The 25,832-nt window shown below is 31.8% G+C and overlaps 9 protein-coding genes across 18 annotated transcripts; 4 read left to right on the top strand and 5 right to left on the bottom strand.

Moving 5' to 3' along the window:
- Positions 1-3: 3 nt before the first annotated feature.
- On the top strand, positions 4-1,188 carry LOC128390192 (protein no-on-transient A-like; the record flags this gene model as incomplete). The annotated part of the gene is made up of 1 exon (XM_053349870.1): positions 4-1,188. A coding segment is annotated over one exon (540 nt), but the record flags the coding sequence as incomplete, so codon positions are not given.
- A 142-nt stretch (positions 1,189-1,330) lies between these two features.
- LOC128390193 (TELO2-interacting protein 1 homolog) lies at positions 1,331-4,816 on the bottom strand. The gene is made up of 5 exons (XM_053349871.1): positions 4,442-4,816; positions 4,231-4,370; positions 2,141-4,155; positions 1,944-2,049; positions 1,331-1,871 (listed from the first exon to the last, which is right to left on the bottom strand). The coding sequence occupies exons 1-5, from the start codon at positions 4,522-4,524 to the stop codon at positions 1,345-1,347; spliced, it is 2,871 nt and encodes a 956-aa protein (XP_053205846.1). The 5' UTR covers positions 4,525-4,816; the 3' UTR covers positions 1,331-1,344.
- Positions 4,817-6,030: 1,214 nt separating this feature from the next.
- On the top strand, positions 6,031-7,345 carry LOC128390215 (protein lethal(2)essential for life-like). The gene is made up of 2 exons (XM_053349896.1): positions 6,031-6,193; positions 6,327-7,345. Exon 2 carries the CDS (start codon positions 6,329-6,331, stop codon positions 7,190-7,192), a length of 864 nt encoding a protein of 287 aa, XP_053205871.1. The 5' UTR covers positions 6,031-6,193; positions 6,327-6,328; the 3' UTR covers positions 7,193-7,345.
- On the bottom strand, positions 7,259-8,972 carry LOC128390214 (uncharacterized). Its single transcript, XM_053349895.1, has 5 exons — positions 8,668-8,972; positions 8,181-8,465; positions 8,017-8,106; positions 7,474-7,952; positions 7,259-7,400 (listed from the first exon to the last, which is right to left on the bottom strand). Exons 1-5 carry the CDS (start codon positions 8,728-8,730, stop codon positions 7,370-7,372), a joined length of 948 nt encoding a protein of 315 aa, XP_053205870.1. The 5' UTR covers positions 8,731-8,972; the 3' UTR covers positions 7,259-7,369.
- A 790-nt stretch (positions 8,973-9,762) lies between these two features.
- Positions 9,763-11,252, top strand: LOC128390209 (uncharacterized). The gene has a single exon (XM_053349887.1). The coding sequence runs from the start codon at positions 9,923-9,925 to the stop codon at positions 11,093-11,095; it is 1,173 nt and encodes a 390-aa protein (XP_053205862.1). The 5' UTR covers positions 9,763-9,922; the 3' UTR covers positions 11,096-11,252.
- An 80-nt stretch (positions 11,253-11,332) lies between these two features.
- Positions 11,333-19,289, bottom strand: LOC128390210 (guanine nucleotide-binding protein G(s) subunit alpha). 8 transcript variants are annotated; one of them, XR_008325584.1, is made up of 12 exons: positions 19,098-19,289; positions 17,903-18,142; positions 17,592-17,664; positions 17,416-17,470; positions 17,103-17,222; positions 16,093-16,190; positions 15,887-16,015; positions 15,419-15,598; positions 14,844-14,974; positions 14,640-14,713; positions 14,054-14,265; positions 11,333-13,829 (listed from the first exon to the last, which is right to left on the bottom strand). XR_008325584.1 is itself a non-coding variant. In XM_053349888.1 (11 exons), the coding sequence occupies exons 2-11, from the start codon at positions 18,039-18,041 to the stop codon at positions 14,119-14,121; spliced, it is 1,146 nt and encodes a 381-aa protein (XP_053205863.1). In that variant the 5' UTR covers positions 18,042-18,142; positions 19,098-19,288; the 3' UTR covers positions 11,333-14,118. The 8 variants fall into 8 exon arrangements, 3 of the variants coding, with proteins under 3 accessions (XP_053205863.1, XP_053205866.1, XP_053205864.1); XR_008325586.1 differs by having other exon boundaries at positions 11,333-13,429; XR_008325585.1 differs by having other exon boundaries at positions 14,059-14,265.
- A 357-nt stretch (positions 19,290-19,646) lies between these two features.
- LOC128390217 (leucine-rich repeat-containing protein 57-like) lies at positions 19,647-20,860 on the bottom strand. Its single transcript, XM_053349901.1, has one exon. The coding sequence runs from the start codon at positions 20,707-20,709 to the stop codon at positions 19,990-19,992; it is 720 nt and encodes a 239-aa protein (XP_053205876.1). The 5' UTR covers positions 20,710-20,860; the 3' UTR covers positions 19,647-19,989.
- Positions 20,206-24,393, top strand: LOC128390216 (MKRN2 opposite strand protein-like). 3 transcript variants are annotated; one of them, XM_053349899.1, is made up of 6 exons: positions 20,206-20,347; positions 21,680-21,813; positions 21,993-22,181; positions 22,292-22,796; positions 23,041-23,457; positions 23,807-24,393. In XM_053349899.1, exons 5-6 carry the CDS (start codon positions 23,108-23,110, stop codon positions 24,237-24,239), a joined length of 783 nt encoding a protein of 260 aa, XP_053205874.1. In that variant the 5' UTR covers positions 20,206-20,347; positions 21,680-21,813; positions 21,993-22,181; positions 22,292-22,796; positions 23,041-23,107; the 3' UTR covers positions 24,240-24,393. The 3 variants fall into 3 exon arrangements, with proteins under 3 accessions (XP_053205874.1, XP_053205875.1, XP_053205872.1); XM_053349900.1 differs by having other exon boundaries at positions 21,680-22,181; XM_053349897.1 differs by having other exon boundaries at positions 21,680-22,197.
- On the bottom strand, positions 24,262-25,802 carry LOC128390208 (uncharacterized). Its single transcript, XM_053349886.1, has one exon. It carries the CDS (start codon positions 25,654-25,656, stop codon positions 24,397-24,399), a length of 1,260 nt encoding a protein of 419 aa, XP_053205861.1. The 5' UTR covers positions 25,657-25,802; the 3' UTR covers positions 24,262-24,396.
- Positions 25,803-25,832: the final 30 nt, after the last annotated feature.

Genomic DNA, 25,832 nt, shown 5'->3' with positions numbered 1-25,832 from the left:
AGGAGTAATACTAGTAACCAAAATAGTAATCTTAACAATAGTAACAATGGTAATGTCGATAATTTAAATAACGAGGAAAGAAATGAAAATAATGACGAAAACTTCACTGGGGGTGACAGACCGCAGGGCGGTTCAGATGGACAAAGAAGACGTCCAAAGCGTTTTACTAGGAGATTCTGGAGCAGGCGACCACGAAGACCACGAAGCGACACTGAGGGAAGCCAAAGTGGAGCTGATGGAGATGCTTCCGGTAATGACAATGCAGCAAATGCCCAAGAAAATCGTGAACAAAGACCTCGTCGTCCAAGGCGCCAAGGAACTGGAGTTTCTGGCTCTGGTTCTGGGTCTGGTTTTAGAGTCCGACGAATGGGTCGTGGTGGAGGCAGTGGAAGCGGTGGGGGTGGTGGTGGCGGCGGCGGTGGAAGACGTGGTCCACCCCGGGGAAATCGTGGATCAAACAGTCGAGATGACAAATCCCAGGCTTCCGATCGTAAAGGAGCTGCATCAGAAAGCGCAGCCCCACCTGTTCCTGCTTCAGGTTAATCAAGTTTCAATCGATTATCTTCAACTTTCATCATCAACAACAATTAATCAACAATTAATCAACATCACTCTTACTATTACCACCAGTCCCCTTTATCAACACCAATTTAGAGTTAACAATCAACATCAATTTTGAGTTAACAATCAACATCAATTGATTATACCAAAACTATTACAAGTTAAATTAACATCATCAATATTATTATTATAATTATCAATCATCAGGAAAAAAATTCAACATCAGCAACAATCAACTATAACAATTAACAGCACTCACAAAGACACACACATACACGGAAAACGATTCAATCAACTTCGAATCATGATTATGAAGATGAAACTTTGCAAAAATGGATTTAACTACAATTTACCATCGTTATTACTAACATCAACCATTTGGAAAATTGGACAATTTAATCCATCAATTGATTAAACCTAAATACAAAAAAAGGATTAATTACAAAGAGTATAACAAAAAGAAACAAAAAAATTTAGTTTAAATTGAGAGGGGATAAAATTAATTACTAAAAATGCTCTTTCATGTACAGCAGAATTTTTCATTTTCATAACTCAAGTCATGTGCGTTCATTTTTTTTTCAATAAATTTCTATTGCCCGAAAGTAACAACAATAGAATTGAATCTAATTGTAACCCTCTAGAAATCCATTAATCAGCTAATCCATCCAAATTTCCAATTCTCTTATTGGTTCTAACCGATAATCTTAATCTTTTAATCGGGAAACCGAAGGGATTTAACTCTAACAATCAATTTAAACTACATTTTGAGTGTATTTATGTTGATTAGAGTTTAATTTTCGAAAGGATTTTCAAATTTTTGGAATAATTTTTCCTTTGGTTTTCACTTTTCGTCTCAATCATCTGAGAAGTGTAACAATTGAAAGCATAAGGATCCAAGCGGAGTAAAATTTTACACGATTTAATTGCTTCACCCTGAAGGCTTAAAGGTTGCTGATTGGTCAGGTAAGGGATGACCACTTCAACTACTGACCACAAGGAGATACCTTCAACTTTGAGATAATCACAAAGTAATCCAATGGTTCCTAATAATTGACATTGAAATTTATACTCAAGGGTGTATTTGTATGGAGATGAATCGGTTTTCTGATAACTTTTGCTAAATTGTGACCTTAGAAATGATAAAAGTCGAGGGAAAATTTGTTCTAATGTCCGAGTTGTAAGGAAATCGCCACAACATTGACTCATAACAATTAGACATTGATAACTTTTGCTAAGTAGAATCAAATTATCGGTATTGAAACGTTTCAAGATTGGAGTCCACAATTTGTGTGCCAAGGGAAGGAGTTCATCTGGAAATTGGGAGAAATTAAAAAATTAATTCACTTGGAGAAAAGAATAGTAATTAACTAATTTCTAATTACCTTGCCATGGTTTTAATATTCGAAGTCCATTCATAATTATTTCCATCGTAATTATTTGAATATCTTTTGATTGATTGGAGAGTAAATGACAACATCTCTCAAGAATCTGAGTAAACAATTTAAAAGGAAAAGAAAAACAGATTAACTAAACAATTGGAAAATTGTTTCTACCATTCAATTAATTTCCGGATATTCACCTTAATTGTTATATTTATTTCCACAGGTAATTGTTTCTTTTCCTCTTCTTCTTCTTCTTCTTTACCTCCATCATTTAAATCATCAGGTGAATCATTATCATCATCATTTTCGGGTTCAAGTGAATTAACTATTCTCCTTGCTTTCAGATATTCATCTAATTGTTGGATAAATTTTTCTCGTCTCAAAGATTCATAATCAATATTATCAAATTGTTCCTGTTCATCTGTTGATATTGGAACAGTATTTTTCTCAATGAAACTAATCACTATTTTCAATAGGTTAACAAGTATATCACAATTTAAATTGTAAAAAATGTCCAAACTGGTCAGTATATTATCAATGGTCAGTTCGGTGTAAGGTAATATCTCCAGGCCGGTTAGATTGAGTATCGAATAGATAATTGGACAAACTTGACGATTTGATTGAAAGTTTTTCAGTTTGATACTTAAATGATTAAGAATGTAATCAATATTTTCAGTGATTAGAAGTTTAATTGAAGAGTAGTTGAAGATGTTTGCTAATCGTTGGAGAGTAATTAAAGCAGAATCAGCGATAATTGTTTTATCTGAACCAGTTGAAGCCAGGACAAGGTACAAACAATTAATCAGGACGATTGATTGTTTATTGGAACCAAATTTATCCGCAAAAATGGTTATTCCCTCCATTAAAAGGGTAATTGGTAAAGTTGATTGATCACATTGTTGATTGGATTGATTTAATTCAGTTAATATGGTCAACTGATTAACGTATTCATGGAATAGACTTTCTAAAATATTTGATTCGTTGAAACCTTGAATCGTGTAATTAGCGATGAAGATAATTGCTGGATCTTTGCAACCATCCGGTAAAATGGAATCAAAATAATCAATTAAACCATAATTGTTTGAATATTTTCCTAAAAGTGAGCAAATTTGTTTAATTGATTGTTCAACTAGTTGATCATCGAAATGTTTAAATCTTTTCATCGGATAATCTGTTGATGGTTTCCTTGAATCTATTGTATTTAAATCAATCATCTCAATTAATTTATATCCTTGGGTTGATTTTTTCTCGTTCAAATTGGCACAATTAATTAAACTAGTTATCATACGATGTTGACATGATTGTGTGGTAAGAAAGGTTGTTAATCCTTGAGGTCCAAGACAATTAAAGTAACCTTCAATTACTTTAAATTTGGTTATCTTTTCCTCTTCATTAATTGATTGTAATTCTCGGGTGATGGTTGTTAATTGTTGATATAATCGGTCTAATAGTGAATCTCGTAGAGATGGTTTGTTGATTAATATTTGAGATGAAAATTGTTCCAACCAAAGTTGAGATGATTCTTGTAAATCTGTATCACAATCAGTTACCATGATTAGTGAAACTTCAAGAAGAGTAATTAAAATTTCCTCTTTAACCTCAAGATCGGCAAAGATGTCAACCATTTCTTGACTGAAACTCAATAATTTCATCTTAATTAACGTTGATTGTTTGATTAGAAGAGTTTTAATTATCTTTTCAAAGACAACATCTAATTTTGAGCAACTCGATTGAAGCCAATCCTTGTTTCTATGGACAACGAATTCAGGACGTTTAACTTGAATTTCTTGAGACAATTCGTGGGTCAGAATTGCCTTAATTGTTGATTCCAAAGTTGAAAGACATTCAATATACAGTTTCTGTGGTAATTTATCATCACTTAGAATTATCTTCATCACTGCGATTGAGATTCCCGGTAAAAAAGAGGCCAAAATGTCAGCCGGTTTGTATCCTTCTCTCGGCGGTGTTAAGGTCAAGGGATAATCCAGTTTTCGAATCAAACAATTTAAACAAACAATCGACGTGATTTTAAGCTCTTTGAATTTTTCTTTAAGTCCAAGATTCAAGAAAACGTGAATAGAATGACCGATAATCGGATAAATTGAGGGTTTCGATAAAAACTCTAGAACCAAGTCTTCTGTCAGGTAGTCGATAATTACTTTGGCACAATGGATAACCCGAAGTTTAAGATCTTCACTAATTTTACATTCACCTGTTGAAAGAAAATCAAAATTGAAAGAACAATTAATGTTAAGTAATCAGTTTAGGTAAAGAATTGAAAACTAACCTCGGAATGAATTTGTTTCAACGTCGATTAAATTAAACAAAACTGCATAGAGTTCAAATAGTTCATCAAGTGAGTTAATTATTCCCTTTTGTAGCATCATAATCATACAATCAATTGTATTGATTAGTGTTCCTTCAGTCCTACAATTAAGACAAAAACAAAATAAAGAAGATCAAATATCTGAGAAGAAAATAGAAAACAATCATCTTACCATTTCTCTGGTTGGTAAAGGACCAAAGTCAAAGGTTTTCTGAAGATATTAGAAGGATTTTGTAAATTGGTCAAGCTAAACATTATTGTGATTAAAGGAAAAATATAAACAAACAATTAAAGTGACAATTTGATTTGGAAAAGTGTTCAGGTAAACTAAGCTACAGAAAAACAATTTCCAAGGTACAAAAATTGCGAAAATCAGGTTATTCTCAATCAATGAGGGTAATCCATGAGTCGGTGATTAGTTCACAGCTAATAGAGCAATTAAATTGGTAGAAAATATAGTTGTCAGATTAATGAATTCGAAAAAAAACACAATTAACTTGATTACGATGAAAATAAATCTCAACACATGTTGAGTTGTTTTCATATTCAAATGAAAGAAAATTGGAATTCGGAATCGAGCTCCATCTGTTGAGAAAAAAAGTCGAACGGTAAATAATTTGTTCTGAGAAAATTATTTACATTTGAGAAGATTATTATTTTTAATTCATTCCGAAGAGAATAATTTGAGTCTCTTAATTGATTTAAATTTTTGTTGAAATTAACTGAGAAATAGATTCAGACAAAAAGCTTCAGTTTGATCTCAAGTAACTGATTAATTGTGATCTTTAGGTGTAGATAATTGTCTTGAAATGGGATAATGCAACAATTTAATTAGTTTAGTAAATTCTTTAAAGGTTCCTGACTGTAAATATGAACTAATTACCAGAGTAAAAGTTTAAACTTGTAATCAAAGTTTATTTACAATAAGAATCAGAATTGGAAAACCTTGAGAACCTTGAAAGGTTATGATTAATGAACAACAATCAAGAATGATGATGATGATCATGATCATCATCTAGTGATTAAGATTTTTAACAAAGTTGCCAAGAAAAAAAGTAAATAAGACAAAAAAAAATCAATCAAATCGATGAATCAGTGACAAAGATTCACCATTGATTGTTATTAGTGAAGCTCAACAATTTAGCTAAAATAACCACTAACCAAAAATCGCAAATCAAATAAAATATTTCATCTCACAGTTAAATGATTAAACACAAACAACTTAGTTACAATTAAATTCAACAATAAACAAAAACAATCAAAAGAAACTTTTGATTCCAAAAAAAAACTAAAATAATCAAATTCCCTGAGTTTCCCATTTGAATTTAATATAAATCAATCATACGATTTCAAGATAATCAAGACAAAAAATATTCACATGCAAATCATTTTGATAATCAGTGTTACTTATTAGTTAATAAATAGATTCAAATGATCATCATACCAAAGGTAAAAATAGATTATGATGATTTTGATTATCATTGGAAGTGATTCTTGAAATGTGAACATTTCAACGATCTAAAATTAGTTAATTCAACTAAGAGAAGAGACAAAATCACCTTAATCACTTGATTCTGTCAACTCTCTCTCTCTCTCTCTCTCTCTCTCTCTCTCTCTCTCTCTCTCTCCTCCTTCAACAACCAAACACACACCGAGTAACATGATCATCGAGTATCGCCAAGGGGAAACTAATCCCACCGCCAATCCTCATCTTCGAACATTTTTCTCTATCAAAATATCTGTGACACTCTCAATCACGGATTAACTGTTACACACCCAGAGAGACACTGAGAGAGAAATTTGGGTATTTAAAGAGCGACAAGTTTGCCAAAAAAACTCTTTCCTCGATTGTCTTCAATAAGAGAGATTATAACGGTTAATCTGTCTGTTGATCTTCCTCATCTTCTTATAATCGTTGGTTCGAGTAAGTATTCAATTTCTATTCTAATTGTTTATTAGATAACTTTTACTTTCGAATTTTTTTTTCAATTTTTGATTCTGTTCTAATTTGTTTTTTATTATATTGAATTCGTTTCTGTGTTTTGTACGTTGAAAAGAAATGTCCTTTTCTCGTAGTTTGGTTCCTCAAATGCTTCGACCAACATCCGATTGGTGGGACCTTTGGGATTTTCCACCTCGAATATTTGACCAGCACTTTGGTCTTGGATTGAATGAGGAAGATCTCATTCCATTGGCTTCATCACCTTTCTATCCTCGGTCATCTTTACTTCGTCGACAATTATCATCAACATCTTCCTCTGGTACCAATGCAACTCAATCAACCACCACCAGTGTTGTACCAAGAGGAGTATCTGAAGTATCAAATGTATCAAATCAATTTGCTGTTTCACTTGATGTCTCTCAATTTGCTCCAAATGAGATTACAGTTAAAGCGATTGACAACAATTGTGTTGTTATTGAAGGTAAACACGAGGAGAGACCCGATGAACATGGTTATATTTCAAGGCACTTTCAACGTCGATACATGTTACCAAAAGGAATCGAAGCCGATAAAATTATCTCTTCCTTAAGCCCTGAGGGTGTTTTAACTGTTTCAGTTCCCAAAAAGGCTCCAATTGAAGAGGGTAAACCAAAGGAAAAGGTTATCCCGATAAACTTTGGCTCCTCACCCATGGTTGTCGATTATGTTCAACCCTCAACTCCAGGTCAACTTGCGTCCTCATCCCAAACACAATCAGCCAATAATACCAATACCTCAACATCCTCAACAACCACAAATCAACAGGAGACAATTCATCAAATTCAAGTTGAATCCAGTGTCCAACAATCATCCAATATTGTCCAACAGCCCATCCAGCAAACCGAGGCCGCTAAACCAGTGACTGAGGCCACTGCCGCCGCCACCCCTGCCCCTGCCACTCCAGCAGAGCCACAACAACCCGCAGCTCCCGCTCCACAATAAATTAACGGTTAACTAATCATTGAAAATGACAATGAAAAAAAGTTCGTTGAGTAATTTGAAAAACAATTTTCTCGATTAATAATCAATCCTATTCGATGTAATAAGAACTTGATATTTATCAACATATTAAAATAAGAACAATTTAACAAACAATTAGCAGCAATTTCTTGATCCAAGTTAAAACGGGTAATAACGATGTGATCGAGTTCTGTGATAAAGAAAAAGAAAGCGAAACAATTAATTTTAATTGTCCTTCCAATCAATTGACATCATCATCTTACCCTGGAACTTTATCAAAGTAAAAGATTCGTTCATTTCTATCCAATTGCGAGATAATTGCTAAATCATCAGTCGATAAGGTGAAATGATTAAGCTTAATATTTTCTCGAATATGTTGCAAACTATCAAAGCCAACAATCGGTGTGATATTTGATTGTTGATGCCAACGGAGACAAATTTGACTATTAGAGACTTGATACTTAACAGCAAGTTGGTTAATTGTTGCATCTTCGATCACTAAATCATGGCCATTAATTGCTGCACTTTTAGCTGAGCCCAAAGGTGCAAATGATTGATAGATTATATCATTTTGATGGCAAAAATTTCGTAAAGATTTTTGCTGAAAATAAACATGAGTCTCATTCTGAACGATTGAAGGTTTAATCTCACACGAGGCCATCAGGTCAATCATTTGATTCTCATTGAAATTAGATAATCCAATTGATCGTACTAACCCAGAATCGACTACCTGTTCCATACTCTAAATCGACCCAATCAAAGAAGACAATTAAATCAATCGAAGAAATAAAATAATCAACACTTACCTTCCAAGTTTCATTCAAATTCGTAGTATGATCAATATCAAGTCTCCCTGATTCAGGATTAACAGGATAAAATTGATTATCGGTGATGTACTAATAATAGTAAGAATAATTTACCATCATTTATTGTTGATGATTATCAATAAATTCAACTAATCAGTGCTCACCTTTACACAGAATGGAGCATGGATTAAATATAAATCTAAATAATCACAATCAAGATTTTCCAATGTCTTGGTTAGAAAGTAGTTAACTCTTGTTGGATCCATTCCGTTCATTGGTAATTTAGAAGTGATGAAAATTTCTTCTCTTCTAATTAATCCTTGATTAATACATTTTCTTAATCCTTTACCAATGGCAGATTCATTCTGATAGAGAAAGGCACAATCAAAATGGCGATAACCAGTGATAATTGCTTCACGAATCCATTCATTAGCTTGAGACTCTGTTACCTGTTGAAAGAATCAAAAGAAAATCCCAATCAAGAATCACAATTAATCAATTGAAATTCGTGGAAAATTTCAATACATTATGAAGGCAAAGATCAACTATTCTAAAGACAGTGTTTAATTGTTTGAAATCAAACCGAATACCCTTTGTAACAATTAACCCGATTTCTTATCCGATTGTATTGTTGGCTAATTAGAAACTTACTCCATAACAGCCAAAGCCAATCTTGTTGGTTCCTTGATTGGATAGAGAAGGTGAGGAAGACATTGTTAATTAACACACATACACTGCTGAGATACAACAATTAAGGTTGAACAATTAACTTTAGATGGGAAAATGAGTTGATCAACTGTTATATTTGTTAGATTCAAGTTACAACCAGGGCTAAAGTTGTTCAATTACAAGACTAGTTAACAATTAACTCTATTTAGAGTGATGTTCATTTATATAAATGAAATGAAATGTGATCAATTGGCAACAATTAAGTTAACTAACAACAGTTTCTAATGAATGACAAAAAAATTACCTTTAAAAAGTATTTTCTTTTAAAGACAATAGATGTCACCACTAGCGAATTAATAGTTTCTTAATTGTTACAATTAAATGTACTCTTTCAAATCTAATAGAAGTTAAAATGGATTTAAATTTGATAATAATTAGTGTATTACTTTATTATATTAAATTATATTATATGGATAGGATGAAATTCAGTTTTCTTTGAAAAAAAAACATCGAAATCAAAAGTTAATTGTTTGATTTGAAAGATGAAAAATTGATTGGATTTTAATAACATTTAATGTAATAACAATTTCTCTTATCCAATTGATTGTTACCTAATTTTCATACTCAAAGGGTTGTAATTGAAACAAGCTCAAGAAGTTAATCAAATGTAAACAATTTATTTACAATTTTTTCCTTATTCATTTTTGATCATCGAGAAAACCAAATCACAACAAATTTAACTAATACTAAATAGTAATTTAGTAACGAAAATATCCCCTGGCAATTAACTACTCAAATTATTAGGAATTTGATTAATATCATGTGTAAATATTAGAGTAACAATCAATTTGTATTATTAACTTTTTTGAATCTCGATGGTCGAGATGAGGTTTGGTCAGTTGATGGAAAAGTTGATTGGTCAAACCTGAAAGGTAAGAAAAAGTTAATAATAGAGATGATTAAGATGATGGTGATGATGATGATAAGAGGAGGGATGATGATGATGATAAATATTTAGAACACGGAACTTAATTTCTTTAAATAGTTAAAATCATTTCAATTGAATTAACTGGTGAACGCAACGTTGACCATCAAGGACACTATTTAAATTATCCAATAATTTGATTGTTATTTAACTTGATTTTTAGTAAATTGTAGTTTTCCATTTGAATGAGAGGACTGATTGTAAACAGATTGATTAAATATTGATGTTCTGTGTTTTGTGTCAACTGATTAAATGTCTAACTCGGTGAAAAGTGTATCATCTTCACCAAGTGATCAGGTTAACAATCAAATTAATTTATTGTTAACTGAAAGTGCGATGGGCAAGGAGCGGGAAGTTAATAAGGATTCCCTGTATCTTGAATCATTGGCACGTTACAAGGAGTTGAAATCAATTGGTTCGTGTCTACATGGTGATTGTGATTCTGATGGTTTAATTAAACCCGATTGGTTTGATCAAAAGCTTTTCGATAAAGGAAAATCTTTGGGACAGAAATATTTTTTCTCCTCGTTTTTTGGTCATCTTTGTGGTGTTTACGTACTAGTCCAGGTACCCTCGATCTATCAGCCTCTACTGACCACGGGAAACTCACGAACTGTGGCCAGTTTATTTGCACGTTACCTGTCAACTCTCAATCATGTTAAAATTTGGTATGATGGTGATGTTTGGAATCCAAGTGATCCTGCCCATCGGTCAATCGTTTCCGTGCGAAAGGGTCATAAGTTAGTTTCATCTCGATTGAATTTAGGTAAACGTCAAGGTATCGATACTCTGGCCATTTCTCAGTTCGATATGTTTCTAACCTTATGGGCATTTGTTGGTAACACTTTCCTTCATCCTCAAGAAACTGGATTCCCTGATGATCTGGACACTATGAAAGCTTATTTACATTTTTGGCGGACAATTGGTTACCTGTTGGGTGTTCAGGATAAGTACAATATCTGTAACGATGATAATATGGATCGAGCTGATTCAATGATTAACCTTGTTTGGGATCAAGAATTTAAACCTTTGTTAATTGGCCATTTGAACCAGAATTCTGGTCAAGATAAGGGACAAATCATGTGCGACTCAATTATTGAAGCAATGAGGTCAGTTTTACCGATATTGTCCACTTCGGCTTTCATTAAATACTTTCAAGAAATTCATTCAATCAAATCAACAGTTAAACTGGACAAGACTCATGATAAGGTGAGTTATAAATTGATGAAGGTAACGATGAACAATTTGTTACCCTCGTTAATTGCTGATTCAATTGCTAATTTTTATCTCAAACGATCACTGGACAATTGTAATAAAAACAGAGTTAAAATCGCTAAATCACTTGAAGGTATTGGACCAATTAATGAATCAGACAAACAGCAAGTTGATCAATCGATTGATCAAAATCCATTAGAAACAATCTGATTTTCTGGTAAATCACTCAATCCAAACTCTTTGATTGTTAACTCATTTCATTAATTCTGTCCATCCAATGGCTTCACTGGCGATGCACTTGTTTCATGTCGATAACTTTAATCAAGTTTAAATCTATGGAACCAAAAAAAAAGAAACAATCAAATTACTTTGCCTGCGAATTGTTGATAACTTTTGATTGTTAACGCGATACAACAGGTTAAATAAATGTTGACTAAACAAAAGGAAAAACAATCACAATTAGTTTTTTAATTAATTTACGGGTTAAAAGTATAAATTGTGAGTTTGACACAAGCTCTAATGAACAAAGAATTAACATATTCCATTGGTTGTTGTTGACCGTTCAGAGCTTCGATAGAAGGATAGAAGATGAAGAAAAACACGATTTTCGAATTGGATAACAAAAAGGGAAGCTGAATAAGAAGAGAAGAAGATTTGGGTTCGAATGCATCATCCATTGATGGAAGATGATGATGATTGACAACAATTTGTTTTTCTTTTCACATGTTGTTGATCAGAATAAAAAGAAGAAGAGAAAAGAAACAAAAACGAAAAAAAAATGTCGCTCTTTAAAAGAAGGTGATATAAGAAGATTGGTTCAAGGGATTGAGAAGCTCACAAAATAATTGTACTTGTGTGTTTGTGTGTTTGGTTGTTGACGTTGGTAAAATGTTCATTTGCTGCCGATAATTAGTGATGATTAACTTTAATTAATCCTCCATTTTTGGTTTTAACTTGATTACGTTGTCTGGTTGGGCCTTTTTTTTGGTATAACATTTGATTGTATTGTTGCTTGGATCGGCCAATTAGCTGGGTAAGTGTTTGGATGTTGTTAACATTGTTGTTGGTGCCTTTACAGTTTCTCTGTAATTATTTATAATTAGTTGTTGCAGTAGTTATGATTAAATTAATCAATATTTGACTATTGATTTTGTTTACATAGTTTGTTAATATTTTCTTTCTTATTCACTTTTTGTATTTAATATAAATCTCTCCCTATCTCTCTCTCTCTCTTTTTTTTGTTTCTCTCTCACTCACTTAATTAATCGAGATGAAGGCTTGATTCATTTAAATCCTGTTTTGTTAACACAGTGGAGATAAAACGGAATTAATGAAAAAGGTCAGGTAATAATTAACGACTTAATTAATACACTGTGGTGGTGATGGTACTGATAATGAACATGGTGATGAATCCTAAGAGTTGTTGTGGTTCAAGTTTATATGTTTGATGTTTTGTTTGTTGGTGTAATTGATGATTTCAAATTATCACAACATGATTAGTATTGATAGGAAGCATTATTGTGTTGATTAAATAATATTACAGATGATGGATGATGTTGTTAATGAATATGATGATCACCATTTTCCAATGTCTTTTATATTTGCAAAATATTAATAATACTTGTTTCGCATCAATCTCGTTAACAACCATAATTTGATTGCAGGATAATTTCAATCAATTCATCGCCTCCAATTTGAATTTTTCGCATAAAAAACTTTTGGACTTTTTCACTTTTTCCACTTAATTGATTATAAATGTGTAAAAGTTTGGTAATTATCATCATTGATGCCTTGGGCTTTGTTCCTTGAATTGTTGACGTTTCTTTAATAATCGTTTCGATGATGTGATGTTCCTGATACAAGACCATTAGAATCTCGCCATTCACAAGTTTCAAACACCAACACGAATCCAATGAACTTTGTTATTTGATGAGTTGGTTTGTGTCCCAAAAGTTCAACTAAATAGGATTAATCAATTAAAATGATTAATATCCAATCATAGATGATGATTTTATTGTTGACATAGAGATTAGAGCAGCTTCTTTCAACACATGAATTGTCAAGATTGTTTGAAAATCCATAAACAGTGATGATGGTGGAGACGCAGGGGCTCATGTGTAGGAGTGAGAGAGCGAGAAGGAGAGAGATCTGTAAATTAAATGTTTCGGCGACAAATTTTACAAGAAAATGATCCTAGTGTATATAATGAAATGCATCCTTGATGATGGGACGAAAAACTGTAACATCATTAAATCTGAATTCTGAGAATCGTTTTCTAATATGTGTGAGGATGGAGATTTGAGAGACTTCTAGAAGACTTGAAGATGACGATGGTGATGATGGTAGTGGATCAGTTGTGGATTAGTTGCACATTGTTGTGTTCCTCTTTGAAAAAAACATTCGACTGGTGTCTAAGTGTTGATTGATTTTCTTTTTGTCTCGTTTCTTTATTCGTTGAGTAGAGAGAAAGTCGGGCGTAGGTCGAATCGATTGCGTGAAAATTGACCAAGTTCAATTTTATGTGATTATTGTTGTTTGTATGAGCTGAGAGGAGATGTTTGCATGAAAGGTATGATGTGGAAATAGATGAAAGAAGAGAAGAGAAAGAGAAAGAGAAAGAGAAATGGAGAGGATGGGACAAGAATTCTGTACATACCATGCTAATAAAAACAAAGATTTTGTAAAAGTTAGTTTTTTTCACCTCAGAATTAAAATTACGAAGTCTATGACTGGATTTTTAAGTTGGGAAATTTGATATTTAGTAATTTTTTCTTGTATTTTTGTTAATTTTGGAGTGGTGATAAAGATGAGAGAGAGAGAGAGAGATTGTGCTTTTGTTTTTTTGTTGCTGAATAGCCCTGTTTGTCTCATGCAGAGCGCTTTTATAACAAATTGTCTCCTACGTCTATGGGCAACAGTGACTTTCTCGATAAAATGACGTAGGCTTTTTGAGATAGAGAAGATGAAGAAAGAGAAAAGAGGTGAGAGAGTGAGGATAAAGATAAAAGGAGAAAAAGGAGATAGATGGATAGGAGAAATGATAGAAAGAACGAAAAGATAGAGAGCATGAGAAACAGGGTGAGAATGAGAGAGAGACAGAGAGAGAGACAGAGACAGGGAGAAAAAGAGAGATAGATAGAAGGATAGACAGAGGAAATATTTATGTACAATACTCTTTAGTCTTTAGTCTTTCGTTTTATGTTTTTTTAGGTTTATAACATGATGGCGATACATCACAATAGCTCATATTGTCGAAGATGCATTCTTTGAATAATGTCACGACAATCGTTAAATACACGGCGGATATTTTCAGTATCAACCGCACATGTGAAATGAGGATAGCAATAATGTTTACCATCACCACTTGCGGTGCTTATACGCTGAAAAGATAGAAAGAGAAATAAGAGTTAATTAGTTGATAGGCGAATAATAAAATTTCTTAATGAAAAACAAAATTTTGCACGATAATTGATCTAAATATGTTGTGATATTAACACACAGGATATGGTAGAAGGAATCGAGAGGCGAAACTTAATGAAACTCTATGTGTTGATAGGAAAATTTTAAGACTCTCTTGACATTAGGAAATAATTTTGTAACTATTTACTCTCAAATTTGCAAATACACCAAACGCTAACAGTTAATTAACGTTAAAAACGAGTGACAAATTGAATGAATGCATAATTAGCTCAATTATCGTTCAGCATTTAATTTTTACATCAGTTGTAAGTAGTCAAATAATCGTTGGACTTACCAGAAACTCATCTCTTATAAAATACTTGGCTCTAGCAACTTCCGGATCCTCTCCTGGCTCAATTACAGCTATGACTCAAGAAAGAAAAAGACATTGATGTTAGATTTTTTTTGATGGAGAGAGAGAGAGAGAGAGAGAAAGAAGAAAAAAAATTGTATCCAATTCATATAATGAAAGTCAAATCAGTTTATGCATGATGCTTACCATCAGGCGGAACCTGATATCGGGTAAATTCAGGGAAATAATCTTCAATCTTTGATTTTCCTAATTTAACTTTCTCTGCTAGTAGATCTTGTTTATTCAAAAATAGGATGACAGATATAGTCCTTAACCATCTGAAAAAGAAAAAAAAATAGAGTGAGAAATAGAAAAAGGAGATAAAGAATGAAATGGGAGAGCAAAAGATAGAGAGAGAGAGAGAGAGAGAGAGAGAGAGAGAGAGAGAGAGAGAGAAAACATCAAGGAATTAATATTGAATGAATGTGATAATAATGAAAACTTTGTATAGATTATAGTTTTATCAAATCAAACATGCAAACATTAATTATCAATGACTAAGGATTTATTGATTCTCTCAAGGTAACGTCAACAGCAGAGCCAAAACCGGATGAAAGTAATTTGGATTAGGTTAAGAGCCTGTGTAAGTTTTTACTTGTAGAGATGGGAAAGCGGTGAGAAGTATGTTAAAAAAACACAGGCAGAAAGAAATTCACATATAAACACCGTTAAGAACACGGAAGAGAGGGCGAGAGAGAGAGAGAGAGAATGGTGGCCCTTACCTATTATTCCAAATGCTTTTAAACAAATCCAGAGATTCTCTCAACCTATTTTGATTTGGGTCTTCTCTAAGCACCATATTATAACTACTACAGGCTGTCACGAAAATAATGGCAGTGACATCATTGAAGCATTGAATCCATTTACGCCTCTCATCTCTTTGACCACCGACGTCAAACATACTGTGAGTGGTAGTGATGGTGGTGGTGGTTGTTGTTGTGGTGGTTGTGGTTGTGGTTGTGGTGTAGTTATGGTGGTTTATTTGGTTGTAACAAAAGAAAAAGAAAAAGAGAATGAATAAAATTGAATAATAATGATATTGAAAAAAAAGAAAACAATAAAAAAATAATTGTTGATCTGTTACATCAAATTTTTCAATTGCTTTGTATTGAAATAAACATAAGGGAAACAAGAATAATGAAGTTTTTTTTTCTGTAGAGAGAAAAAAATTGAAAGGTAAAAATACTCACTGAAAATTAACTTTTTCCACTTGAAATTTGGTCTCAAATATTCCTGATGTCAAAACACGACATCTTAAAATGTCTTGTTCATTTGGTGTGTAATCTGAACTTTTTATTATGTGAACACGGTCTAAAAAACTGAAAGATAAAAACAAAACCGAAACAATAATGATTAATTTTGGGTGTTGAAGGTTAGAGATCATGATAGCACGTACTATTTTGCACAATCGATAAGTTGGTACTCGTTGGAGCGTTCGAATGCTTGTTGTACTCCTCTGTCTTTCCAAAGTATCTCAGTGTGTTCATAAAATTCCTATTCAAATAAGAAGAAAGAAAAAAGTTACAATTAGTTTAAATGCCAAATTAATTTTTGTGAGTTGAAAAAAAAAACAATCATAGATCGTTTTGAATATTTGAATGAATTTTTGACTCTCCGTATAAACAAAATAAAACAAATACAATGGTCTCTGTTATTGAATAATTTGTTATTAATGAAAACGTAAAAATAGACAGAATTATTCTTGTTAATAAGTGTGAGTATGAGAGAGTGAGAAAGAGGGTTTGATGTGCTGTTTAGTAATTTTTGCTGATCTGATAAAGTTTGCATTAAGAAGAGACCTGACACAGTTAGTGGTAAAGGCAAGCGGGAAACTTGTTACAATCAATTCAACCAGAACTGGTAAATATTATAGATGGATCTCTATACAAGAACATAGAATTGATAGTTTATGTTGATAGGAAAAAAATGATGAAGGCATCAAGCTGAGCTTTTACTTCAACATTTTGTTATTTTGTGTTTTTTTTTTTGAACAGCAAAAATTGTAAATTTAAAGCAATTTTTGTTATTATCGAGAAAGAATCGGGCCAAAAGGCTATGACAACGCAAAATGAAAAGGGAGAGAGAGAGAGAGAAAAAACAAAAGGAAGAATAAAAAGAGAATCGAAATGAGAATGAGTAAAGTAATAATATAAATATGATATAATAGTAACAATGAAAATTATTTCATGTTAGAATTAACCAGAGAGAAAGAGAGGGAGAGAAGGGAGAGAAGGAAAGAAAGGTAGAGAAAAATAGTGAGAGATGGATGAATGAGAGAGTGAGAGAAAGAGGCGAAAGGAAGGAAGAGAATGAGTGGAACAGGGAACGAGAAAAGATGTAAGATGATTATAGAGAGAAGGAAAAAAATTGTGATTCAAATTTTCTAAGAATTTGTAATACACTCACAGGAGGATAATCGAAATCAGGTTGACTTGCGAAATCTTGAATATAATCGACTCTCCACTGATGTTTAGAATCTTCAAGTTGAACACTTGGTACTAATGTACTCATTGCACCGGTGATTGTCTGAATTAAAAATAAGGAAAAGGTGAGGGAGGAAAGAGAATTAAATAATTAATTTAGATTGTGAATAAATTAATAGATCGATTTGCTGATTGAGAATAAAGCAAATTAATCGTAGTAGAATCAAGTTGAAGGTAAAAAGTGTCTTTATAATGATGATGATGATGAGAAAATCCAATCGTAGGAAACCACTTACTAAAATTGCATCGCGAATATTTTTCTTGATATCCTCAATTTTTTGTCGTTTTTCCCTGTTTTAAAATAACAAATAAACAATTAATAATTTTCCATGTATTTTTTAAACTCTTTTTTTTTATATCTCTCCAAGATGTGCTTAGAAAAATAGAAGATGATTGGTAAGGAAGAACTTACTCTTCGCTGAATCCATTGACATGCAATATTCTCATCTGTTTTACAATTGTGCTTTTACCCGATTCACCGGCACCTGAGATGGAGTAAAAATGATTTGAAAAAAAAAAGAATTAATGAGTGAAAAAGAAAGAAAAAGAGAATTAAGAAAGAAAGTGGAAGAAAGAGAGAGAGAGAGAGAGAAAGAGAAAAAAGATAGATACAGATAATAATAATAATAATAATAAGAGAGAGAGAGAGAAAAAAGTAAAGACAGAGAAAAGAAAGAGAAGGGAGGGAGGACGAGATGTAAAGAGAAAAAGATTGTCACTAACCTAATAATAACAATCTATGGGTGGCCCGGTAAATTTGTTTATCCTTCTGAATTTGTTTCTCTATTCTCTTATTGGCCTCTTTTCGTCTTTTATCTTCATCAGCGTCATTTTTAGCCTGATTACCTCCAAAGCAACCCATAACATTGGCCAAGATACTTTGTCGCCGCTGCTGGGTATCTGAAGCCAGCTTGGGTTAGTTGATCAGTTCCAAAAAAGGAGAAGAGATAATCCAAATGATGGCTAACACCAGAGTGATTGATTAAGAGGAGAAAATAGATGAGAGAGAAAAGAAAAAAAAATCAAAGGGAGAGAGAATAAATAAAAAGGTTAACCGTAAAAGAGAGAGAGAGAGAGAACCAATAAAACACACACACACACACACAGTATATAAAATATACACAAGATTAAAAGATGAGGGTGAAAGGTTTAAAGAGTAAGATGTATGAAGATTTAAAGATGATAATAGTTATTATTATTATGGTGAAAAGAAGAGAAATAATTGGAAAAAAAGGAAAGAATTAAAATATTACTACTATTGAATAGTAAACACATAATATTAATAAGAATAGAAAGAAAAACACATATACAAAAACAGAGGGTTGGTTGTTTTAAACACTATTTCAAGTAAGTAACAAAATGAATATCACTATGTAAGAGTAAAAGTGATTTTCTAGGTTTTGGGCGAATCCTGGATTCGATTATCTATTCGGACACCATATCAAACATATAGCATATTATAAAGTCTCACACATTCACACACAGTCTCACATGAAATTCATTCGGATATTCAGTGTATAAGAGAGAGAGAGAAAGAGGAAAAAAAGGAAAGATAGAAATAGTGAGAGAAAGAGAGAGAGAGAGAGAGAGAGAGAGAGAGAGAGAGGAGATATTTTCTTCCAGACAACAATTGGAAAACACAAGTTAGATATTCGGAAGAAAGTAAACTCAGGGAGATGGAACATCAATTACTTTTTCTACAAAAGGGCAAATTAGAAAGTGAGATTGTTGGAAGGTTGATTTAGATTAAGAGAGAAAGATGAGGTTCGGTAGGAATAGAATAGTTGAGGTGGATAAGAAAAAAATTACATTTAACAAAAAATCAGCTGAGAAAATGTAAACAATTTTTCGAAATGTTGAAAAAAAAAATTCTTTTCCAATTTGTTTCCATTTTTTGTTCTTGGGTTTCACTTCTTACCTTTTTATTTTTTAACCTACGAAAACACTTTATTAGACCAACATTAGGTTATCCTTTTTCTAACTATTCCGGTAACACAAATGAAGATGAAGGTAATTAACTTATGGAGATTAAAAGATTTAATTAGAAATTCCAATCAATTAAAATGAAAGAAGAAAAGAAAAAATTTCTTCTCCAATTTAAAAAGCTTCTGATTCCCGAATTCGGTTAAGTTGGTCTATCGAGTCCCAATTTATTTCGATATCAGGATCCGTTTAGGATTCGAATTTTTTTCTATTCCAAATGAGTTTGTTTTCTTTCCACTAGATGGAGACACTAGTCTATTCGTCTTTTTGATTGGAAAAAATTAAAAATTTTTTCCAATTTACTTTAATTACTCTGATTTCTGTAATCAATTTAACCTTTACATTTATGTTAATTTTAACAAATTATTAAGAACTGTTGTTGGTGTTAATCATCTCTACTGTTCTCTGGATTATTAAATTATTTGCAATTCGATAATAATTTGAAGTGAAAACGATGAATCAAAATGTTTTGTTTACTTTTGGCTAATGAGTTTAATTTTTTTTATTCTTGTTTTAAATCTAATTAATTTAATTGTTTTTGGTTTTTAAATTTTCAATTAAACGATAAGATTGAAAATGGAAAATGGTTAAAACAAATTTTACAATTGGAATAATTTAAACACAATCAAACAGTCACAACTGATTAATAATATCACAAAGAAATTTTTTTCCACAATCGGTGTAAACATAAAGGTAAGTTTGATTTAATTTAAAATGATTAATGTGATTAATTGGGTGTGTCCAGTTGGTGCCATTGGTAAAATTTAATTGATAATAATGGTAATCATGATTAATGATTTTTCTTCTCTCCTTTTTGTTTTGCTTTTTTACATCATTTTCTTTTTAGTTGCTGTGTAACGTTCCAGATAAGACTCATAACCAGGTAGATTTTGAAATTCTTTCAATTTAAATAGATTTCCATCAACAGCAAGTAAAGAAATTTTTGATTCACTAAGAAGATCAACAGGTATGGATGATAAATTTAAACAATTCTCTTCCAATCTTAGAACTTTTAATCGTTTACACTGGCAAATATCAGGAGAAACTGTGGTCACCTGATTCTGATTAAGATTAACCTCCAAAGCTTGAAGATCAGCAACACCATCGGGAATAGATTTAATCTTATTATGTGATAAATCAACAACTTCCAAATTTTTTAATTTAACCAATGCCATTGGAAAAGAGGTAAGTTGATTAAAATTAAGATTAACAATTCGTAATGACGTTAAACAACTAAGATCTGATGGTATTCTGGTTAACCTATTTTTAGTCAATGAGAGAGTATCCAATTTGATTAAACGATTAATCTCATCAGGTAGTCCAATTATACAATTATTGTTGAGAATTAGATGTTTAAGTGAAGTAAATAAGGCCATGAAAGTGGGTATTGTTTTAATCCGATTATCAGATAAATCAAGGCTTCGTATGTTTCGAGACAATTTAACCAAATGTTCAGGAAACTCTTTCAACTTGGCATCTTTTAAAGTGAATACTCCAGTTCTTGATGCATTTTCATAATGTAAACGAATAGAATTTGCATTTCCCATATTTACCTTACACTTGAGATGTTAATCAACAACAAAAAAAAACCGATGATAAAAACAAATTTACAATCACAATATAAAACAAACAGAAAACAATTAACAACAATCAGATCAACATTTTGATTTGGAAAAATTTTTTTTTCTGTTGATCCATTTAAACCCAATCGAAGCCAATAGATGTCGCTGGTTGGTGATTCCAATTAAGTTTTCCAATTGTAACAATTTCTAGCGGTTTATTCAATTTTCTCAATTTAATTGTTATTTAATTTTAATCTTCTACAATTAATCAACGACTTAATTGTAAACACTTTCTCTCCTCGTTAATTGGATATTTCTTAAAATACAACATTATGATCAATCAAAAGTTGTTATTACTTTTTCTTATTGTTTTCTTAGCTTAAGGATATTGGAATTAATTAAATTGTGTTGATCAATAAACAATCAACACAATTTAAAGGTTCAATTAACTTTTACAAATTATTTGAATTTTTAATTTTACTCTTAAATTACTACTCAAACTAATTAACAAACCAAAATTAGATCTTTTTTTCTTTTAGATGAGAAAAATTTAATTTACTATTCACGTTTTACTTTCACCAACCAACTAATTAACTTAATTAGTTTATTTTTGTTACTGTTAATAACCTTCAACCAAATTAACTTTGATTACTGATTAAATGGGAAATGTGATTTATCAATTTCATCTTTCCATAGGTAACACCATTAATCAAGTAACAATTACAAAATTAAGGTCACCAGTTGATTTAATCAATTGTTAAAGAGGCGAAAGTGTATCTTTACTGTTTCATTGAATATTTAATCACAATTAATTAGCAATTTAAATGATTAACCAAGAGATTACCTTTTTTTAATTGAAAACATTACCGTTAATCATCATATTATTATTAATATGAATTGTTTCTTAATTTAGTTTACAATTGGCTAATTGTTTGTTAACTGTTTCTTTTTTCAGAATCCAAACTGATTAATGGATAAACAAGATTCCCGATTTGTTTAATTTAATTGCTGATAAGTTAATCATTTCAAACGGAAACCCACCAGAAAATAATAATCACCCGTTGATAATAATAACCTGATAAACAATAAGTTAATTGTTATTATTAATTATCATCAAAGAGCAACATTATAATCATCATAATGTTGAAACTTAATTTTTATTTTTAACCTGAAAACCTTAAATCTAATCAACAATTAGAAACTTAAAATTGATACAAATAATTAACCAATTATTTAATTGTGATTAACAATTTCCTCTCCCATCCCAGATCAATGATCAACTACAATTAAACTTAATTGTACTCGAAAAAAAAGTGACAATTCATCATAAGAAATTAATCTCATCACAAAAAAAAAGTTAATCCGATTACAAGATTAATTATCATCCAATTGGTTCAATTTCTCGATTGTTATTGTCACAATTAAACAAAAAGGATTAAAACAATTGATTTCATTTCGTGAGTAACAATTAAAGTAAAGTAATTGTTTCAAAAAGAGAAACAATTAGCCTCTTGATGAAAATTCTAATGGTCAGTTTTTTATTCTCTCTCTCTCTCTCTTATTACAGTGACCAACGATCCATGAAAAATATCAACATGTCTTCCATCAGAATGCTAATGATGATAAAAGAAAAACCCTCTACCCACCTTATATTAACTTCTCTTTCTTTTCTTTGCTTATCTTCATCTTCTTCTCTCTCTCTCTCCTTTCTTCCTCTTCCACTCTTCTCTTACAATAACATGGCGTAAGGTTTGGTAGTTGTGCTTCCAATTAGGTCCCAACCCTTAACGTAAATCACAATTGACTATCATCATAATCATCGTTATATTTTCATCATTTTCCACTTTCATGTTAATCATCATCCTCATCTTCATCTATTTATGATCTCTCACTATTTTGGCGAACAAGTTGTCCCAATCAAATTCAACCCTGAAAAGTGTCAACTGATTTTCTTTATCAACTTTGACCTGGAATAAAAGGGAAAAAAAAACATACGAACAGTATCTTCATTGTACAAGAAAACTATCGATGGAATAACCATGAAAAACTGACCTAGAAAGAAAAAGAAAAAGGTAAATATTATACTCTAAATGCCCTCAGGCACTAACCCGTCCTTTCTCCTGTACCGTTTTCTTTAATTTTATTCCTTCCCTCTGCCTCCTTTTCTCTCTCTCTCTCTCTCTCTCTCTCTCTCTCTCACCCACTCCCGTGCCATGATTATTTCTGTTCATTTTACTCACTCACTCTCTCCCTCTCATGTTGTGATCTTTTTAATAATTTTCGCTCACTTATTTCTCATTCGATTGTTAAATCAAGACACAACAATCAACATCATCATCATTTCAAGGGAAGTCTCCGGAAGATCTGAATCGTTTGACAAGAAATGACTTCAATAAGTGTAAACAGTGATGTCAATCATAACCACCATCATCATAATCACCACCATAAACCACCACCACCACCTCCACAACAACAACAACAGCAAATGAGGCAACTTGAACCACCATTGAATCAACTTAATCACCATCCAAATATCTTGTGTTTCCAACATTGTGACACAAAATGTAAAATCTTTTCCTTCCAATTACCTGACCGATGTCCACTCTGTTCAATACGATTAACACCAAGTGTCCAGTTAATTTTACCTCCATTTCAAGTTCCAGTTCCATTAACTAATCATAAACGAATCACAACCTCAATCATTATTCGTCCCACCGAAGGAGATTTTCTTCAGTAAGTTAATCAATCTAATTAACTTAATTTAAGTTAAATGATAACAATCAAAGTAGAGAAAAAGAAAAAACTGAATCTTCTTTTCCATGAGAAAAGATAGAAATTCAATCCTTCAAGTGAGAATTAATTCTGATTAAGACTCGCCCACTATTTTCATGGTAACTCACACACACAATTTATCCAAACATGTAAACGAAAGGTTAACGTACCTTTAATAGTGTTTGATTTTCTGGTTCTTTTCATCAAAATGAACAATTTATTTTGATTATTATCAAAATTGGAAAAAAAATGGAGAAAATATTATTTCTTCCTTTCTCATATTGGTATTTATCTATTTCTTTCTTGACAGTAATTATCAGAATTCTGCTGATCTTCACATTGGATTAACTGATTCTAAAGGTGATGTCTATGAATTTGACCGAAAAGGTGTTCATGTTGGTTCACAGAATCGCTTTTGGACAGATTGTTTGGCCATTCCGGTAATCGAACCAATCTCACAATCATGGAAAGACTATTGGGATTCAACGTTAAAAGTATTGGTACAAATGCCCATTTGGACAGCCGATAGTTACACTCAAGATGATAATAATTGTTACACTTTTGTGTTGACATTTTTACGTCTTCTCAAGATAAAACAATTAAGACCTTCATTAGCCAATAAGACACAATTTTGTAAAGACTTTATCATCCCTCGAACCAGAGTGGCCGCTAAATACATTGCCTTGTATCGACAAATCCGCCGTGATTCAATTGCTGTGGTTCGAACCCAACAATCAAATTAAATTACGACATTTTTGTTAATCCTTTGAACGGATACACAAGAAAACTCTGTTCATTTCTTTTTCGTATCTTAATATACAAAATAATTACTTTAAATATGGATTAACTTGAATAATAATAAATTTTTTTGGCAACAATTTAATTTTATCTTCTAAATTGTTAACTTGGTTCATTGGTGTATCCAGAAGCTTTTCCACTTTGACCTTCCTTGGCAAAAGATAAAGGTTGAAATGCTGGATTAATCTTTAATCCATACCATTTATCTTGGACTAAAGTTTCAGATTCAATTAGTTGATTATTTGAATCGGGTAACAATTCATTGTCACTATCAGCTGATTCATCGATTGTTGATTCTTCTTGATTCCAATCAACTCCACCATAGGAAACTTTACAACCACAAAGAATCTCGTACTCCTTGTAGGTTAATACAGGTAAATGCAAATCCAATTTATCGATTAATTTGGTACATTGGCAGCCGTTAACGAGGACGAAAGCGTCAAGATTGGTGAAATTTCCGAGTTTACAAGCATCAGTTGAATGGATTAAGATTATCTTGTTAATCTTATGATTTTTTCTCTTGATTAATTCAATTTTCTCCAAGTAATCATCAACCAGAGGGAAAGCATTTGTGAATAAAAATCCTAAATTGATCACTTTCTTTGTCTTTAATCGTTCAACCAGGCCAATCCTTTTCGATAATTCCTTTTGTCCTTTTCGTATTTCAACTGATTGTTTAATGGGATCAATATGGATCAGTCCACTGGTCAGTCTAAGATTAAGATTAACTTGTGATCCAATGTAAACAATTTTAGAATAATAATCAAGTGATCGAGCAATTTGAAAAGCACCAAAATCATGAGGTATCGCATTCACATCTTTATGAATAAAATCTTGATGAATCTCATCAAAATCCCAATTAAACGATAAATTCAACAATTTACCAGGATGTAACCAAGAAAATTGTAAACACAAACGTTTAACCAATTCCACATAATTAGTACTATACAATATCAGCCATTTACCAGAATTATCATCACCACCATGAGAAGACAAATTTTCCGTATACAATTTAGTAATTGTTTCAACAGTAAAAGACCACAATTGACCATCAATTTGATCACCAAAATGAAAGAAAACCGGCAATTGATCAAGACACCTTGGAATGGGAGCCAAACAGGTATCACCGAATTTAATCAAACCATCAACCTTATCAACACCTAAATGTTGAATGGAAAGTAAATCAATCGAACAAGAATCCGAAACAATTAGAGAAAAATTAACCAAAGGTAAACGAGATTTAAAAGACAACAACAAATCAACCGAATGACCAATTGATCTTTCATCCAATTGAACAGCAACCGAATTAAATTCATTCTCTTTAATCCAGTTAACACAACGATCGTTTACCAAATATTCCATCAATAACCCCAAGCACAGAGGAACAATTAAAACCAAGGAAAAAGAGAAAAAAAATTCCAAATCAATTAACTCAATTGATCTTCTAAAAAGAGAATAGAACAAAAATGAAAAAAGAAAATCAAATTTTCCAAAACAAGAAAACCGAACACATGTTAAGTTGTGTTTCCATTGCCAAC

Source organism: Panonychus citri, unplaced genomic scaffold, assembly GCF_014898815.1.
Source record: "Panonychus citri isolate SS breed McGregor unplaced genomic scaffold, ASM1489881v1 Contig00116, whole genome shotgun sequence".
NCBI classification, from domain to species: Eukaryota; Metazoa; Arthropoda; class Arachnida; order Trombidiformes; family Tetranychidae; genus Panonychus; species Panonychus citri.
Note: the sequence above shows the minus strand (reverse complement) of the source record. Positions and strands in the feature narration are given on the sequence as shown.